The sequence below is a fragment of the Anastrepha ludens genome, chromosome 5 (assembly GCF_028408465.1).
Source record: "Anastrepha ludens isolate Willacy chromosome 5, idAnaLude1.1, whole genome shotgun sequence".
Classification (NCBI taxonomy): Eukaryota; Metazoa; Arthropoda; class Insecta; order Diptera; family Tephritidae; genus Anastrepha; species Anastrepha ludens.
In genome coordinates this window covers 111,250,354-111,269,554 of record NC_071501.1, presented here as the reverse complement: position 1 = coordinate 111,269,554, position 19,201 = coordinate 111,250,354, and the positions used below count along the sequence as shown (strand labels likewise).

General features: G+C 37.8%; 1 protein-coding gene across 1 annotated transcript; it reads right to left on the bottom strand.

Annotated features, from left to right (window-relative positions):
* Positions 1 to 651: 651 nt before the first annotated feature.
* On the bottom strand, positions 652 to 4,930 carry LOC128863694 (UDP-glycosyltransferase UGT5-like). Its single transcript, XM_054102975.1, has 3 exons — positions 4,086 to 4,930; positions 2,891 to 3,062; positions 652 to 1,636 (listed from the first exon to the last, which is right to left on the bottom strand). Exons 1-3 carry the CDS (start codon positions 4,796 to 4,798, stop codon positions 887 to 889), a joined length of 1,635 nt encoding a protein of 544 aa, XP_053958950.1. The 5' UTR covers positions 4,799 to 4,930; the 3' UTR covers positions 652 to 886.
* Between the last annotated feature and the right edge of the window lie 14,271 nt (positions 4,931 to 19,201).

Below are 19,201 nucleotides of genomic sequence, written 5' to 3'. Positions count from 1 at the left end.
CATTCAAGGTAACGACCATGAGCAAGGTAACGATTAATGAGCAAGGTAACGACACATTTTTTCGTGCGTGCAGCCGGCTAAATCGAATTATAAGACGTTATCATGTCAAAAATTAACCGATGCCACTTCGTTGCCATCTGAACGAAGACTGATTGGACGAGTGTGTGAATATATGTGAAATTGTCGTGCAGATTCCGGCTAGCGAATCCACAAATGACGTGGCTGCCAAAGTTCCTCTCACAATTTTCTTTTTCTCCATAGCTAAATAGCAAACCTTGTAATCTTCTACCCTTGCAATTTTAACTTTCAACTTCAACAAATTACAGACAAAACGCGAGCGTACCGAATGTTTCAAGGCGAATATATAATAGAGCAACAGCTATGTTTAAATATGTTTTGTTTTTGTAATTTGAAATTTTGAATGTCAAAATTTTAATCAGAATCACGTTGAAATGTCTGTTTCATGAGAGCAGATACTTCGTTTTGTCCTCTTCGACTACTAACCGACCAGCAATTGTTTTATTTGAAATTTCTACAAAATTGAATTTTACACGAAAATAAGGGAAAAGTCCAATAAGGTGCATGAAAGCTTGAGGAGCTAGCGAGTGTTTTAAAATTTTATTACATTAATTAAATACATTTTGTTTTCTAATATATAAACATTTTTTAATGGTTAACTAGAAATGAGACAAAAATTGTGTATTAAAACATTTCTATATGCTTTATAACTGAAAACATATTCAAATTTTAAGGAATTCTGATAAAAATACAAATATGTACATATATAAAAATTAAAAAAAACCCGAAAAACGTTGAATTTTATTCGGAATATAGTTCAAAAACAATAGTTCTTTTTTACTCACTCCAAGGCGCAGCCTTGGGTAAATTATTGCTTTTTCGATTTTTCCCGCTTTGACTTAAAAATTCCCCTCACTTTGCGAATTAATTCACATAAATGCGCAAGCGCCAACTTCGCCAATCGCCAAAGCGCATATAATATCGCAAAATAAGCAAACAAGACATCCAAACCACTGGATTGTATAAAATTCATGCGCACCAGTGGACTTTGCATGTGAGCAGCACCATGATGACGCAGCACGTACTCCACCCAGTAAACAACGCTCTCTCGAGCACTCAACGGGCGATCGCGGTAAAGTTTCGCAAATTTTCGTACATTATACCGATACACTGGATTGTTCAGCACCTCCAAGATGGCAGCCTTAAAATCATCTTCTTTCAAATTCATAATATCCACCTGTGTTCCATAACCGGAAGAGACTATTTTGGCCGCATTTACGGGTTGGTCAGCAAATATTGGCATGGCAACCATTGGTACACCATGGTAAGTGGCCTCCACCATGCCGCCCTTACCGGCGTGCGTGATGAATAATTTGAGATTGGGATGGGGGAGTATGTCGTCTTGTGGCAACCATTTTTGATAGAATATATTCGAGGCATTACCTGGGGTTTTTGCCAAATCTTGCCATTTCCAAATCACATTTTGTTCAAGTGAGGAGAGTACTTTGTAAAGTATCTGAATCGTGGCTGGTTGTATGTTGGAACTTTTCATATTCGAACCCAAGCTGAAGAGTATGGCGCCATTCTTGTTGGAGGCGTTCAAAAACTTCTCAAGCTCCTGGAAAATAATTGCGGATGGAAAGAAGAAATTTGTATTAAATTGAAATTTCCATTTTATGAAATTTTTATAAGTGTCAACCAAAATTAGATATTTAAAATAAAAATAGAGATGCAATAATCTTTGTCTTTAAAGGAAGAAGTCAGACAACATCAGCTCGAGTTATTAGAAGCTGCCGAAGCGGCGGAGGGTGTATTATAGGGTCTTGAAATAGATAACTCCATGTAAGTTAAAGAAAAAAATTGTATCCTATGTAAAGTGCTTTTCAAACTTTAATCGCGTTTTTTTCAAAATGGTGTTTTCAAAGTCGGTGACCAACATTACTCGAAAATGGCTTAGCCGATTAGTCTCGAATTTTAACACGAGCTTCTTAAATATATCTTTCAGTAATTCATCCCAAATTTTTTCTCATCGATAAATATTTTTTATAAACAATTTAAGGCCGAAAATTTGGTCAAAAATCGATTTTTTTTAGAAACCGTCATTTTGTCAAAAAAACTTTTTTTGCTTATTCCTTCGATTAATTACTAGATTTAACATTATTTTAACGAAATCTGTTTGGGTTTTTAATTTTAGAGGATCCAGATCAGAGATATCGTAGTCACCCCAAAACATCTTTTTTGAGAGGAGCTCCCGGAGATCAGCTGTATCTCCTTTCCACATAAATATTTTTACTAATACTAAGTCACAACATACAGTTAAAAGATAAGATAATATGTGTACATATTTTTAGATCAATAAATTTAAAAGTTTTCTCAGAAAGAATTCTGGAAAATTCGCTTTCTTTCGGCCTTTATCTGAAGAGGTTATCAGCTTCTTGCGGAGTTGCACACATTTGTTTCATTTTCTTTCAACCTTCAGTATATTTTTTCTCTATTATCCAAACCGGTGGTAAGGGGATGGACTAGTTTTTAGGCATATCACTGCTTGGTATAGCCACCTAAACCTAATCTAATCTAACTTGCCTTGCTACGACCCTCGTCATTGGTATCTGAGCCAACGGTGTCGACGATTATCGATCGATCTTTCGTACCCCATTCCGTTTGACTTTTTCGCAATTTTGCAAATTTTTTATAAAAATATTAGAGACTCCTATTCGATTGACTGATTGACCGCAAATGGGCGAACTATCTAAAAATCACTCAATACAATTGAAACAAATACAGCGCACACATTGCAAGTGGCCATATTAAAACATGTCTAGAAAATAAAGTAATCGGTAATGAATAAAGAATTGAAAGTGATATTTCTTACCTTTGGCAAAGGATCGGGCTTCTCCTTGATTTGTATGCCACCGATCTCTACCAATCCTGGTACCAATGGCCGTATAGGTCCTTCACTAAAATGACTGTTGCAAAATACAAGCGAAACATTTGCCAACATCTGGGAATATGAACGGATTGTCGGGTCGCCCTCAGCCAATGTTCTATATTTTGATCAAAGTTGTTATATAAATACATAAATACATGCATGCATACATATAATATTATGTATAAATGGAAAGTGCATCCCATTAAGACCGCGCCTTGTGTGAACTTTGAGGTTTAGTCAAGTAGACTTGCAGATAAATTGTAAAATTCGAAAATGTCGTTAATGCGCGTCGCGGCGATATGGCCGCAATTAAGTATTTTGACGCCATGGATTTTTTTCTCTGAGTGGGTTTGTTTTATGGAAGGAGAATAGCACGCCAATAAACGAAGAACGAGTATTGAGCTGAAAGGCGACATTTCATTAGCTATTGATGAAATTGAGCAAAAATGTCATAGCAAATTTTCTTCAAACGAACTGACATCACAAGACGATCATTTATCTTTTAAAAAACAAATAAAAAAAACAAGTGAAAAATAAAAAAGTTGTGTTGTTCAATTTTTTCAGAATCAAATCGGTGAAGTTAGGTGCTTCAAATTATCAAGAGGCTTCACTTCCCGCGTTATGTTGATCTTGTGAGGTTGTTCGCGAAAGATTTGTACGTGAAATTCACTTTGTTGCGAATTCTCATTGCCCATGAATGGCGTAAAATCCACTGATTCGGCTAATTTAACCTTGGCGTTGCCTCACTGACACATTTGAGCAGAAGGATGATAGGTTACTTTAAAATTATTAATAAAAAACTTTTCACCATGATTTGAGCATTCAGTCGTCCACTATAGCTCGCGCAGCCTGTCTGGTGGATCGGTTACTTGGACCAACTTGAAAATGCTACCACCGGCTTTGTATTTCCAAACGCTGTTTGTCCATGAACTTCGTCATGATAAAAATGTCGAATGTGAAATGACTTTGGTAGGTCATAAAAAATATTTAAGAGTACAATAGAAAAAAAGAAACAAAATATTATTATGTGCTTATTGCGCACCAAATATAACCTTTTTGCTGCATTAAAAACATTATAGTTCTCTCTTTCAAATTGCAAACAAGTCGTTCTTAATGGGACACCCCGTATTTGACGTACTTATAATATGAATGAAAGTTGATGTCCATGATCGCGTCAAAAAAACGTAGTGTATAGCTCATGATCGCATTAAACATACGCAAGCCAAAGCTCAACAATTCGCCATTTTTGTGAGGCGTAAATGTAGACGGTACGTAAGTCATTTCGTGCGGCACGCCCACGAACCCATTAACCGTCTCCATCGGTGCACCCGTCCAACTGATTATCACCGGACAATTCAGTTTAGCCGGTACAATAAAGTTAAAGTTGTTAGCAAAGTAACCCAGTATGACCAAATCAAATTTGGATTCATAGATCGACTGGAAACGTTCATTTCTGAGTGCATCATATTGTATTTGGGTAAAAACATCATTGGCCATTAGAGATTTCATCAGCATTACAACCACATTTTGTTTTTTCGCACCCATAGCGGATAATTCCTGTTCCATTTCGCGTTGATGCTCCTCTGATGGTTCAATAATTATATTGTGTATTTTTTCATGAGTTACTTTTGGCTTTTGTACGGAAACAACTGTCACATTGTGGCCTTTCTCCGCCAATGTTTTCATAATTGACATGTCCACAATTAAGTGAGAGGGACTGGGACTGAGGAAAACACCCAATATATTTGCACTATGCACTGGTTGCACACTCGTCGTAATGGCAATTAAAGCCATTAATGCGATAACGATCAATTTCGAAGGATCACCCATCGTATAACAATAACACTTCATCTTCCGTTGATTCTACAAAACTAACTGAAATAGTCACGATGACCAGCCAGTGTTTTAAGCTAAGCATAACTAAGCATAAAACTTAAGTGGCCTTGAAGATAAGATATTTTGTTGGTGCCATGTATTCGGATAAGTATAAGTAGTGTACTAAGTTCATGCTATGTATGTATGTGGGTATACGGATAGTAACTTAACTTATCAATCAAGTTCAAGAATATCTGTATGTATGTATGTAAATAAGATAATAAACTGCTTTGCAGTCACACAATATCGAGTAAAATTTGGTGATTTATTTTCGTATACCTGTGCATATGCCAACTGAGACCAAGACTCTTGCTCGAGAACAACACTGATATGCAAGTGCAGAGCTGGCTAAAACTCACCCAAAAAAAAATAATGCTGCTTTTGCAAAATATTGAAAGAGCGCAGAGAGTAAACTGTTAAAGTTTGATAGCAAACAGTGAAGATACGAGTAACAAACCATTTGTATTGAAGGAAGAAGATTATGATGAATTTGTGAGTTATATTTTTATTTGTATTTAGAAAAAGAAATAGAAATTATATTTATGAATACATTTTTTAAAACAGTTTAAACCAATAGTGGAAATATAAATAAAAAATGATAATTTTCAATGTAGGCGGTGATATGTACATATAGTATTGGCCAAAACTAAAGCACCCCCCTAATGGCATTTCAAATAATGCTAAATCTCTCAATCAAACATCTTGAAATATGGCATATACATATGTCATGTGTTTCCTTGTTACTTAAGTATTTATAAAATATAATACCAAATATACAGCTTTTTGGTTATACTGAAAAAAAATTGAAATGTTCATATTATTTAAAAACTGAATGGTCAAAACTAAAGCACCCCACATTTTTTTTTTCTTAACTACGGCTTTGTTTTGTTGTTTTTAAGTTAATTTCTCTTCCTAACGGTATTTAAAGCTGAGTCAAAGTTCGTTAGAATAATTTGTGCAAAACACGTGCGGATTTAGTAGGACAAAACATTTCATACGGGAAATCAGCAAATATGGCCAGAAATGCGTATTCAAATAAATTTAAAAATAAAATAATAAGTGATTGGCAAAGTGGTTTATCGCGGCACAAAATTAATGAGAAATATTCAATAAATAGAAGTGTAATATCGCGACTTATAAAAAAATTTGAACAAACGAGTTCTATTTCTGCAATCCATAGTGGAGGAAGGCCACGAAAGACTACACGCAAGACGACTCCTCGATTAAAAGAAAAATTCAGAGTGACCCCATAGTCTCTTCTGAACAAATAAAAATTGATTTAAGTTTGCCGGTAAGTTCTAGAACGATCAGAAGACGAGCAGTGGAGGCCGGACTTTTCAGTCGACGACCTGCTAGAAAGCTATTTATTTCCGCCAAAAACAAAAAAGCGAGACTCGAGTTTGCGAAATTGCATATTAATTGAACAGTTCAAAAATGGAAAACTGTATTATTCTCTGATGAATCCAAATATAATTTGAAACATTCAGATGGAATAAGGCGAGTAAGAAGGCCAAAGCAACAGCGACTAAATCCGAAGTATTGTATCGGAACTACCAAGTATGGTGGGGGGAACATTTTGGTCTGGGGTTATTTCTCCGGCCAGGGTATCGGGCCTATCGAATAGAGGGAATTATGGACCGCTTCATGTACACAAACATCCTTAAAGATGTAATGCTACCAGACGCTGAGGAGGAAATGCCACTGAGATGGAGGTTCCATCAGGATAATGATCCGAAGCATAACTCTAGGCACTGTAAAACGTGGTTACAGCTATAGATGTTTTAGACTGGCCAGCTCAATCTCCCGATCTCAATCCCATTGAGAATTTGTGGGAGATTGTAAATACGAAAATTAATAGGGAAAATTGCAGCACAAAGGAAGCCCTGTTTGAAGCGGTTAAAGAAGCCTGGTACAACATTTCTCCGGAAATTATTAGTAAACCAAAATCTTCTATGCCAAAAAGATGTTCTGGAGTTATCAAAAATAATGGGTTTAGTACAAAATGCTGAAGAATAAAAACAATTATTTTCGCTTTTAATGGGGGGTGCTTTAGTTTTGTCCAGACAAGTTTTGAATAATATTAATATTTTTTAATTTAATTTTTAATATAAGAAATGTTGAACATTTTTTGTCATGTTTATTAATCACCAAGATAATAAGAAGAAACAAGGTGTAAAAGTAAGTAATATGCGATGTTGTTTTATTGAGTTATTTGACATTATTTGAAATGCCATTAGGGGGGTGCTTTAATTTTGGCCAATACTGTATGTGTGTATGTATAAGTTAATAAATTATTATTTTAATTTTATTAAAAAAAATAAGCTCTAAGCTTAACTCTTCCTTTCATTATTATCAAAATAGAACTGAACCTTACAATTTATTTTACTTATAAGTAAACTTACTTTAACTGCTAATGTAGCAAATAAAGCTTCTAATGTAATTTATTGAACTCGTTGAACTTATTGCTAAATGCATCCGACATACTTTGTTTAATTTTTGCTGACATACAGTCTGGTTTGATTTTACATATTTTACATTTATTTATTAACAAAGAAATTAAATAAAAGTAATATAGATGATTTTGCGCGTGACAACGTATATAGAGGGTGATCAGATTGGAGGTACTTTTTCCAATAGGGTTCTTTTGACAGATCACGTGTACTAAATACATACGTTTTTTCAGTATCCATTGACATTTCATCATGGAAAGGGTTACTTACGCCTCAACAACGTTTACAAATCGTAAAATTGCGTTACGAAAATCGACGCTCTGTAAAAAGTGTTTCTCGCGCGCTAAGGCCAACTTATGATGATGAGCAATGCGGCCCATTTTTGGCTTAATGGCTATGTCAATAAGCGAAATTGCCATAATTAGGCCGAAGAGCAGCCATTCAAGAACATCCATTACAATGGCGCCAATGTAATAGTGAATGGCGAACGCTATCGCGTAATGATAAACGACTTTTTGGTGCCGGGAATTGAAGCCCTTGATCTGCACAATATTTGGTTCCAACAAGCCTTTGCCATACAGCCTGTGAAACAATGGATTTAGTGCATTGTCGTTTCGGTGAGCAATTAATCTCTCCTCTCGGAGTAGTTGATTGACCCCCAAGATCGTGTGATATTACACCTTTGTACATTACAAAAGTTATTCTCGAGATACCGACCGAAGTCCTCCAGCGAGTAATTCAAAATTGGTGTTATGATGACTGAATTACGGCGCAGTTGCGTTCAATATTTGAAAGGGATTATCTTCAAAAGTAAATGTCATGATTGCTTCTACACAAAAATAATAAATATTGCCCAATCAGTTTAAATTTTCATTGTTTTATTTCAATTTAAATCTGATACCTCTAACTTGATCACCCTTTACAAGTACATACTGCTTAACTTGCATACTGCATGGAGCAGAAGTATTAGGGTGCGTTTATGTTTGAGCGGCGATATTATCAGAGGAAATCGTAAATGGGAATCTCATGCATACAAACGAGGTTCGTTTGAAAAGTACCTGCAAATTCAGAGAGATGGCACTATTGGCGCGTATCGAGGTCATTTTTATTTAGTAGAATCTCATACAAGGTTTCAGTCAAATCAGTATATTTATTTGTGTTTGGTACTCGTTTCAATCGAGGAAGTCGAGTGATATAATATTTCTTTTCCATCACGATAACGCATCGACTCACGTCTCAGTAGTTGTGGTAGCAAATTTAATGGAAATAGGGTTCCAGCTCGTTTCACATCCCCCCTATTCTCTAGACTTGGCTCCGTAAGATCCCCCGGACTACTATTTGTTCACCATTGTGAAGAAATGGTTGTCGAGAGAAAGATTTTATTCAAACGCGAAGGTGATTGCAGAAACTAGCCCTTTCATAATTAGACAAAACCCATTATTCGGAAGCGATCGAAATAAAATGATCAAAATAAGATAGCTTAGGACCAAGTATGATATATAAGCCTAAAAGGAGACTATGTCGAGAAATTAAAAAAGTTTACGCCAAACAATTAAGTGGTTTTATTTTTGCACAGACTTTTCAAACGACCCTCTTGTAGCTATAGATAGAAAAATAGCGCACTTATAGTGCCCTCCATATGAATGGTTATTTTTCAGAAGTTTAACTACGACCGCCGTAGCCGAATGGGTTGGTGCGCGACTACCATTCGGAATTCACAGAGAGAACGTCGGTTCGAATCTCAGTGAAAACAGCAGAATAAGAAAAACATTTTTCTAATAGCGGTCGCCCCTCGGCAGGCAATGGCAAAACCTCCGAGTGTATTTCTGCCATGAAAGAGCTCCTCATAAAAATATCTGCCGTTCGGAGTCGGCTTGAAACTGGCGCACACCACAAATACGAGGAGGACCTCGGCCAAACACCCAAAAAGGGTGTACGCGCCAATTATATTTGTATACCTATATTAACTAATATTCATAGGTAATTTTTCAAGCTAATTTTTTTGATACATTTTTAATTGTTGTAATTGCAAATATAATGGTTTTCTAAAATCGTTATTGTTTGTAAGCAGAAAAATCCGCTACTGTCGAAAAAAATATCAAGACACGATTGTCTTTCGCAAATACCCATAGATTCATTAAAATAAAAGACATACGTTTCTGGGAAAAAATACTTTTTCCGGACGGAACTAAAACTAATAAGATTTGTCCTGATGTGAAAACTTTTGTTCATCATGAAAAAACCAAGCCATCACAAATCCAAGGCCTTATTGAATACATTTAGGTCAAGGTTGGGCAAAATACATTTAAAAATGCCAATGAACTGAAGAAGTACCGTAAGCGCGGAACTCCATTCCTATGGAGAGATGCCAAAAGTTAATAGAAAGTTTAACTCGCGCGTGCGAAGCAGTTTTAAAAAATAATGGATGCTCAATAAAATACTAATCAGGTACCAATTTGAAATAGCCAATTTCTGTTAAAACCTGCGATATTTCAGTGTCCCGTCAAAATGTGACAAATTCCGATTTTCCGAGCTCTTTATAATTGTATTGAATATTGAATTGTTATTTGCATTTGCGTTTTTTTTTTGTCACGCGGTGTGAGTGTGCCAATATTTGGGAGCAAGCCAATTTGCTCTACGTTGAATTTACGCATTTATGTGAGTGAAAATTGCTATAAATAAATATTGTAATAAAATTGAATGATGTGCGCTGTGTGGAATTGATAAATAAATGATAGCCGCTATAAAACACCTTATATTAGTTTTTTTCTCTTTCCAACAGCTAAGAACGAACGCAAAAAAGTGGTTGCAATTTTGTTGGCGATCTGCTACCTTAAAACCAAAAACATGGAGAATTTGTATGGAACATTTTAAACCAGAAGACATCGTAGGAGGATTGGTTTTTGAAATGGATAATGATGATAAGGGTAGCAATTTTAGCTTTCAAATGTTATTAAGGATTAAAAACGAAAAGGCTGTTGATGCTTTCCATTTCAATTCAACCGGGCTATTCGGGACATGTTCTTCGATTTCGATGTAACTTTAATTTGTATGTTGCTCTTTGGTCAAAATAATGAGACACGTATTTTTTTGTTCGCCCGAAAAGAATTTTTTCAAGACTTATGGACAATTTTGTTTTTCGATGTTGAATGTGAACCACACCTAAACTTCTACGACACCGTTGGACTTCTTTCTTTGAGATTATTTGAAAGAAAAGGTGTGCGTCGATAAGTCAGCAATAATTCAGGAGCTAAAGGATGAGATAATTCGGCTCATTAACGGCATAGAACCTCAATTACGTCTCAGCGTCATCGAAAATTTGGACCATCGGATGGAGGTGTGCCGCCGAGGCCTCGGCTTCCACATGGCCGATATTTTATCCCATACGTAATTGAGCCCTACCAGTATTATCATGATAAAGAGAAATGACAACAATTTCCTAAAAAAATTGAATTTTATTTAAAATCAACACCGGCCCTTGAAACTTAACCACCCTTTATAAGAATTAATTGCTCATAACTTAGTCAAAAATGAACCGATTTTAAAGATTCTGAGTTCAAAATGATCATCATTATTTGCATGAGCGACTTCATGTACAAACAATAGCAAAAAAGTAGTTGACATTTTTTTATTTTGCACAAGGTGAGTTATATCGAATTCGAAAAACATGTCCCGAATAGCCCGGTTGAATTGAAATGGAAAACATCTGTTGCGGCCATGTGACGTGCCGTGTATCAACGAAAAATTGACGCCAGAAGTGCAGAAGCAATAACAAACGCTGAAGGGAAAATACGCTCCCACGTGTAAAATCAAGCGACAAATAGAGTACCGAACGCGTCTATACCGACCACAATGAACGACATAACAAAAGCAAGCGCCTATTCATTTACCATTGATTCTGCGGTCAAACTATCGTACCAGCATCCCAGCAATGGCGAATATATTTTAATTGATAGCTTTGAAGGCGAAGTGAACGGCGAAGCTGTACAATTAACTTTGTTGCAAATACAAATGTAAGCTTGAAATATTTACATATTTTAAATGAGCTCCAATTAATCATGTGAATATTTTTATTACATCCACTTGTAAAGGTATTGCATACATACATACATGTACATATGTACATATAGGTATGTATTTGCAGTCACATGTGTACACATTAAGGCAAGCGAACCTTACACTTCAGCAGCGGTTGCAATACGCACAACAACGTCATCTTTATGAGAAAAATGCGCTCGAACGAAATTTAGCATAGGTAGAGTTGGAAAAACGCAATATGTAGGAAAAGCTCCGGGGAATTTTGACGGAAGCGCAAATTATATGTATATATATTATATATATAATTGGCCGAGCTCCTCCTCCTATTTGTAGTGTGCGTCTTGATGTTGCCTGCCGAGGGGCGACCGCTATTAGAAAAATGTTTTTCTTAATTTTGGTGTTTCACCGAGATTCGAACCTACGTGCTCTCTGTGAATTGCGAATGGTAGTCACGCACCAAACCATTCGGCTACGGCGCAAATTAGAAAACTTATAAACGGCTGCTTGGATTTAGCTTGCGTTTAAATTTATGCTTAGAATATGTGAACATGATTTCGTTAAAATAAAACTGAACAGAATTGTTAGTGTTATTTATTTCGGCAGAATTTTTATAAACAAGTTATGTGCATGCATACATACATATGTACATGAGAGAAATGTGCAGAGAACTAATTTTATCTTTTATTTGTCATTCATTCTATTCTATTCTCTTTCCCTTGACAGTTCTAATATAAAAAATGTTGTTGTTGCTCGAATGCTATCATACACACAGTAATTCCACCTGCAATTCTGTCAAACTCACTGAGAGCGAAATAGCGGCATAGATGACTCATTTCATATGAGAGCGCTCAGGAATTAGGTTGAGCACTTTGCAGCACTACCAACGATAGGTACAAAAGCAAGAATGATAGAAAGAAGATTGCGCCCTTCAGAGAGTACGTGACGTCACGTTTGCTGAGTTGTGCAGTATTGCCAACCATTTGCTCTTCGCAATAAATTTAGTTCTTTTTTATACCCAAAATGCGAAAATTTTGAAGTTTCGTGTTTGTTTTTTTTTTAAATTTAAAGCTACCGAAACTTTAAGTTAAAAAACCAACTATATTATTAAACAAAAAAAGCTTAAAAAAGGTCACTCTGAGAAGATTTTAGTGCTAATAAAAATATTTTTACTCTTATAAAATTTGATAATTTGAAACTGCAAATTTAATTTTTGGCTCCATTTAAGGTTATGCAAGAATATTAAATAATCTTCTCTCAACTCTTCTTAAGATTGAAAACCTTTTCACACATTTTAAAAAACCTTTGAATTTATTGAATGCGAATTAAAACAATAGTGGTGTAATCGTTTCTTCCGGCCATCAATCCTTAGTGGGACATAGGGCATCAAGAGGTGTATTCATTGTAAAAGCATTGTAAGCAACAAAATACCAGAAAATACTAAAGAGACCATACTGACATTTTTACAAAAAGAGTACCTTATCTTGTGACATAACCTCAAATATAGCAAAAAACGCGTTCTCTTAACAAAACAGTTCCTCCTTAGCAAAGAATTGTACATAACCATAACACATTTATTTAAAAACACGCACATTTTAAAGACATTTTGTCACGCATACAAAATACTTTAAGTAATTCAATAAAAATTTGCTATTTTATTTTCTTTAAATGGGCATTTTAGTGCGTTTTTACATCTAAAGCTAGGCAACACTGCAGTATCGAGAGAGAGATTTTACTGCTAAAAGGCGAAGAACATCAACAATAACAGCAATTGCGGGCGATGCGACCTGATGTTAAAAAAAGTATAGCTAAATAAAACTGAGTGAGTTATTGAAATAATTTTTAAAAAATGTATATTTTCCAAAATTATAAGCATTACATTTTAATTATGGTACAACGATAGGCGCCATCTCATTATTCTTTTCATGATGGTGTGAGTGCTTAGTTTTTTTGCTTAAGCGTATTGGAGAGATTGCTACGCCAAATTAATATTTTTACGGCAACATTAAACACAACAGAAATCGAGAAAAGCAGAAAAAGGAAATAATATCTTCCATTTTAAAAATTAACAATAACAAATATTTTTAATATATTTCTTAGCTATAATTTTTTTTTCTTTTTATTTCTTAGCTTTTTATTCATAAAATCTGAATTTTGACGTAATTTTTTAGACTTTTTGATACGATTTTTTATGAAATTTAATAATTTTGTATGCAACCATGTTACTTAAAAGAGCGTTTCGGAATGAGGTGACCTCAGCTGTGGGTATTTTTTGACGACCAGCTGATAGTGTTTTGAGTTATGGATCAGTACAATGGTCACGACTTAGGTTAGGTTAGGTTAGGTTGGTTACGACTTAACTTGACTTAAGAAATTGACAACGATTACTCAACACTTGAATGCTACTTTTTTGTATCTTTTTAACAGTTCGCCTTTTATAATGCCAACTAAAATTAATTATTTTCAAAAATAATTTCTCAATAAAATGTTTTTTTTTTTTTTTTGTCGGGACAACTAGCAAGTGCAGCACTCAGACATTAATTGAGTCCATTGTACTACACTTGGATTCCCTTTTAATTTTCTTTAAATCTACTCGATCTCCGAAGAAATCTGAGTAGATGTTGTGGTGCCAAGGAGCCAAGATGGTCGCTTCTTAACACATCAGTGCCAAAGACCTCAAACCTGATTCGAGCGAAGGCGGGGCAGACACACAAGAAGTGGTCCGCCGTCTCATCCTCCTCTTCACAAGCTGGGCAGAATACACTGTCTGAGATGCCCAACCTTTCCATGTGCTTTGCCCACAGAAAGTGGCCCGTCATCAGTCCAACCAGCCGTCTGCACTCCCCTCTGCTTAATGACAGAAGGGTTGGCGACAGTCGATCGGACATGACAGGTAACATCAGTTTCGTCCATCTGCAGCCTCTCTCAGCCTGCCAAGCTCGCTTGTGGGTAGTAGTTACCCATTTGCTAACCGTGGCCGTGATGGCCGCAGAGGGGAGTGGCAAAGCGGGCTCTGGGCCAAAGAAGTTGGCCTCAGAGCCCATCTTTGCTAAGGAGTCAGAGGTCTCGTAACCCGCGATACCCACGTGTCCCGGGATCCATGTTAGCATCAGGCTATTATGTCTGCCGACATAGTTCAGCCTGGATTTACAGGACTTCACTACCCCTGATGTAGTTTGAGGGCTGTCTAAGGCCATAAGCGCTGCTTGGCTGTCGCTGCAGACACATATAGATCTGCCTCTCCATCGTTTTTCCACAACAAAGTTCATCGCTTCTTGAACTGCATACACCTCCGCTTGAAACACAGATGCAAGGGCAGTTTTGTCCCGCTGGATTCCACGTAGACCCCAGAGCCGGAGCCAAGGTCGGTCCTGGAGCCATCCGTAAAAATGCGAAAACAGTGTTTGCCGGGCTCATATTCTGAGTCTCCCCACAACTGAGCCTCTGGTAGCACTACACTGTATCTCTTTTCAAGTACGACCCTTGATGGCATGGAGTCAAGGGGCATGGAGAGAATCGTTGGATCGATGTCCATGCCTTCTCTGTGTTCCAATGCCGGACAAGGGCCGTACCAGTTCCCACTGTGTTTCAGTCTGCAGATGGCCTTCAAGGCCTCTCCTCGGATCAAAGCATCAAGTGGTGGTAAACCAATCAGAGCATCTAGTGCCGGGCCTAAAGTAGTCGGAAAAGCTCCGGTGCAACAGATGGTCACAGTGCGTTGTAGTCTCGATAAGGTCCTCCTGACTCCCACTAGGGAAAGTCTGCTCATCCAGACCACTGATGCATAGGTGATAATGGGTCTTATCATAGCCGTGTAGGTCCATAGGACCTTGCTAGGAGAGAGACCCCACGTTTTCCCAAAGACGCCTTTGCACTGCCAGAAAGCTGTCAGCGCTTTGGATGCCTTGCTTACTATCGAGGATTACTCCAAGATATTTAATTTCCTTGGATAGCTTGATTGTGACTCCTTTTAGCTTTGGCAGAACGAGTCCATCAAGCTTCCTCCTTCTGGTAAAGAGGACAATACCAGTCTTGGCGGGATTTGCCGACAGCCCGTTCGCACAGCACCAAGTGTCAATCCGATTTAGAGTTTTCTGCACTTTCCTGCAGATGTTCATAAGCGAAGAGCCTGTTACCAAACAAGCAACATCGTCCGCATATGCTTGTGCGTAGACTCCCAATAAAATGTTACTTCTTAGAATTAAATATAAAATCGAAGATACGGCAAGTCTACTTCTCTCAATTCACAAATTCAAGTACCCAAAATCGACAGCTTCTTAATTTAAGTTAAGTTTTAACTAATCGCAATCGCAGCTTTCCATCCAACAGTTCAGCGTTGGACACTGGAATTAGTATTATGCAACGATACCATCAGGTAGCGTCACTATTTTCGTACAAAAACATGTATGTGCACATATGAACGTACCTGGACTGAATGAAAAGCGTGTATTCCGCGACCAAGGCAGATTAGAAAGCTTGCTGATATTCAAAGCATTCAGAACAGATGCGTGTATTCGGAACATGCGGAACTGCCGGAGCGAATAAGGAAACAAAAAAGTTTATGCCAATCGTTCGATATGAAAAACTAAAGGAAATACATGCATACATGATATTAACGGTCACTCTGCTGTAGCCTTACTAGAGATTGGATTTGCTGTTCATTTTATTTGAGTTTTCATTCATTTTATTTGAGTTTTTAAACAGCAAGAATTATACCAAATTCAATTCGGGCGTTGTTCCTATTGGCCAGCATCTCAAGCTCCTCGCACTCACGTATTTCGGCCTCTCGTTTCTTCTGTCGGATAATACGTCTCTCTTCCTTTTTCAGCTCTCTGTAGCGATTCCACATGGCTCGCGTTGCGCCCGATCGCAGCGTGACTCTATAGGCGGCATCCTTTCTTTCTGCGGCAGCATGACATTCCTCGTCGCACCAATTGTTTTTTCGGGCTCGCCGGAATCCGATTTCTTCTTCGGCGGCGGTACGTAGGGAACGAGAAATGTTGCTCCAATGCTCGCGCATGCCGGTTTGTTGGGCAGTGCTCTCCGAGAGCAGGAGTGAGAGTCGAGTGGCGAATCTTCTGGGTCGATGTTGGGTCCTCGGATCGTACGTACATCTAATACACTAGAAGCGTGTCTTCCATCTATCACAACATGATCGATCTGGTTTCGCGTTTTTCGATCAGGAGACAGCCAGGTAGCTTGGTGTATCTTTTTATGTTGGAATCTGGTGCTGCACACTACCATGTTTCGGGCCCTGGCGAAGTCGATAAGCCTCTGTCCGTTACCGGATGTTTCGTTGTGCAGGCTGAATTTTCCGACTGTGGGACCAAAAATGCCCTCCTTGCCCACCCTGGCGTTGAAGTCGCCAAGCACGATTTTTATGTCGTGGCGGGGGCAGCGCTCATAGGAACGTTCCAAGCGCTCATAGAAGGAATCTTTGGTCGCATCGTCCTTCTCTTCCGTCGGAGCGTGGGCGCAAATTAGCGAGATGTTAAAAAATCGCGCTTTGATGCGGATTATTGCGAGACGCTCGTCCACCGGAGTGAACGACAGTACTCGGCGACGAAGTCTCTCTCCTACAACAAATCCGACACCGAATTCGCGCTCCTTTACATGGCAGCTGTAGTAGACGTCGCAAAGTCCTATGGTTTTCTTACCTTGCCCCGTCTATCGCATCTCTTGGATGGCAGTGATGTCAGCCTTTACTCTCACGAGGACATCAACCACCCGGCCTAGGCACCTTCCCCATTAAGGGACCGGACATTCCAGGTGCATGCTCTCAAATCATATTCCTTATTTCGTTTGCAGGGGTCGTTATCAGTAAAGGCAGTTCTCATCCGAGACTTTGCAGTTCTTTTCATTGGGGGGGATTTTTAAGTGGCGGGCCCCAAATCCAGCGCACAACCAGATATCCTGGAATGCTTCGCCTTCTCACATTAGCTCTCTCCCGAACGGGTGTTCGGAAGCTACCCAGAGGATACGTGGGCTAATCCCGGCCGTTGTGAGCTGCTTGAACCATATGTAGAAGAATCGTCCTGGCCACTCCCAAGTGAATGGCGATCAGTAACTTTCCCCACTTGCGTGGACTTCTACACATCGAACCATCCTCCAGCCAATGTTCTATATTTTGATGAAAGTTGTACTGTAAATACATAAATACATGCATGCATACATATAATATTATGTAGGTATAAATGGAAAGTCATCCAGACTTGCAGAGAAATTGTAAAATTCGAAAATGTCGTTATCGCACGTCGCGCCGATATGGCCGCAATTAAGCGCTTTGACGCCGTCGATTTCTTTCTCTGAGTGGGTTTGTTTTATGGAAGGAGAATAGCATGCCAATAAACGAAGAACGAGTATTGAGCTGAAAGGCGACATTTCATTAGCTATTGATGAAATTGAGCAAAAATGTCATAGCGAATTTTCTTCAAACGAACTGACGTCACAAGACGATCATTTATCTTTTAGAGGTTTTTGAATTAAAACAAAAAAAAAAAAGCAAATAAAAAAACAAGTGAAAAATAAAAAAGTTGTGTTATTCAATTTTTTCAGAATCTAATCGGTGAAGTTAGGTGCTTCAAATTATCAAGAGGCTTCACTTCCTGCGTTATGTTGATCTTGTCAACCTCACAACCTTCGCGAAAGATTTGTACGTAAAATTCACTTTGTTGCGAATTCTCATTTCCTATGAACGGCGTAAAATCCACTGATTCGGCTCATTTTGAACTGTGATATTTTCAATGCTTTGACCTTCGCGTTGCCTTACTACCCCATCTGAGCATTTAGTCAGCTTTTCGTTGCCTCACTGACACATTTGAGCAGAAGGATGATAGATTATTAAAAATCTTTTCCCCATGATTTGAGCATTCAGTCGTCCACTATAGCTCGCACAGCCTGTCTGGTGGATCGGTTATTTGGACCGACTTGAAAATGCAACCACTGGCTTTGTATTTCCAAACGCTGTTCGTCCATGAACTTCTTCATGATAAAAATGTCGAATGTGAAATGACTTTAGTAGGTCATAAAAAATATTTAAGAGTACAATAGAAAAAAAAGAAACAAAATATTATTATGTGCCTATTGCGCACCAAATACTCGTAACACTTTTTTGCTGCAATAAAAACATTATAGCTCTTTCTTTCAAATTGCAAACAAGTCGATCTTAATGGGACAACCTATATTTGACGTACTTATAATATGAATTCAAGCTGATATCCATGATCGCGACAAGTAAACGCATTGCATATCCATCTCCATCGGTGGACCCGTCCAACTGATTATCACCGGACAATTCAGTTTTGCCGGTACAATAAATTTAAAGTTGTGAACAAAGTAACCCAATATGACCAAATTAAATTTGGATTCATGACATGTGCACAATTAAGTGAGAGGGACTCGGACTGAGGAAAACACCCAATATATTGGCACTATGCACTGGTTGTAAACTCGTCGTAATGGCAATTAAAGCCATTAACGCGACAACGATCAATTTCGAACGATCAGCCATCGTATAACAATAACACTTCATCTTCCGTTGATTCTACAAAACAAACTGAAATAGTCACGATGACCAGCCAGTGTTTAAAGATATACATATAATCAATAATGTTGTGTGGTGCATTTGAAAACTAAGCATACAACTTAAGTGGCGTTGATGATAAGATATTTTGTTGGTGCCATGTATTCGGATAAGTATAAGTAGTGTACTAAGTAAAGGGTGGTTAAGTTTTAAGGGCCGGTGTTGGTTTTGAATAAAATACAATTTTTTTTAAGAAATTATTCTCATATCTCTTTATTATGATAATACTGGTAGGGCTCAATTACGTATGGAACAAAATATCGGCCAAATGGCCGCCGCGGCCTCGGCTGCACACCTCCAAATGCAAATAGT

Excerpts from the sequence above, each read along its gene's own strand:
- LOC128863694 (XM_054102975.1), bottom strand. The coding sequence starts at position 4,798 with ATGAAGTGTTATTGTTATACGATGGGTGATCCTTCGAAATTGATCGTT. Across the intron at positions 3,063-4,085 it reads AACTTTCATTCATATTATAA|AACATTGGCTGAGGGCGACC; the intron begins GTACGTCAAATA and ends ATCAAAATATAG. Across the intron at positions 1,637-2,890 it reads AGCCCGATCCTTTGCCAAAG|GAGCTTGAGAAGTTTTTGAA; the intron begins GTAAGAAATATC and ends ATTATTTTCCAG.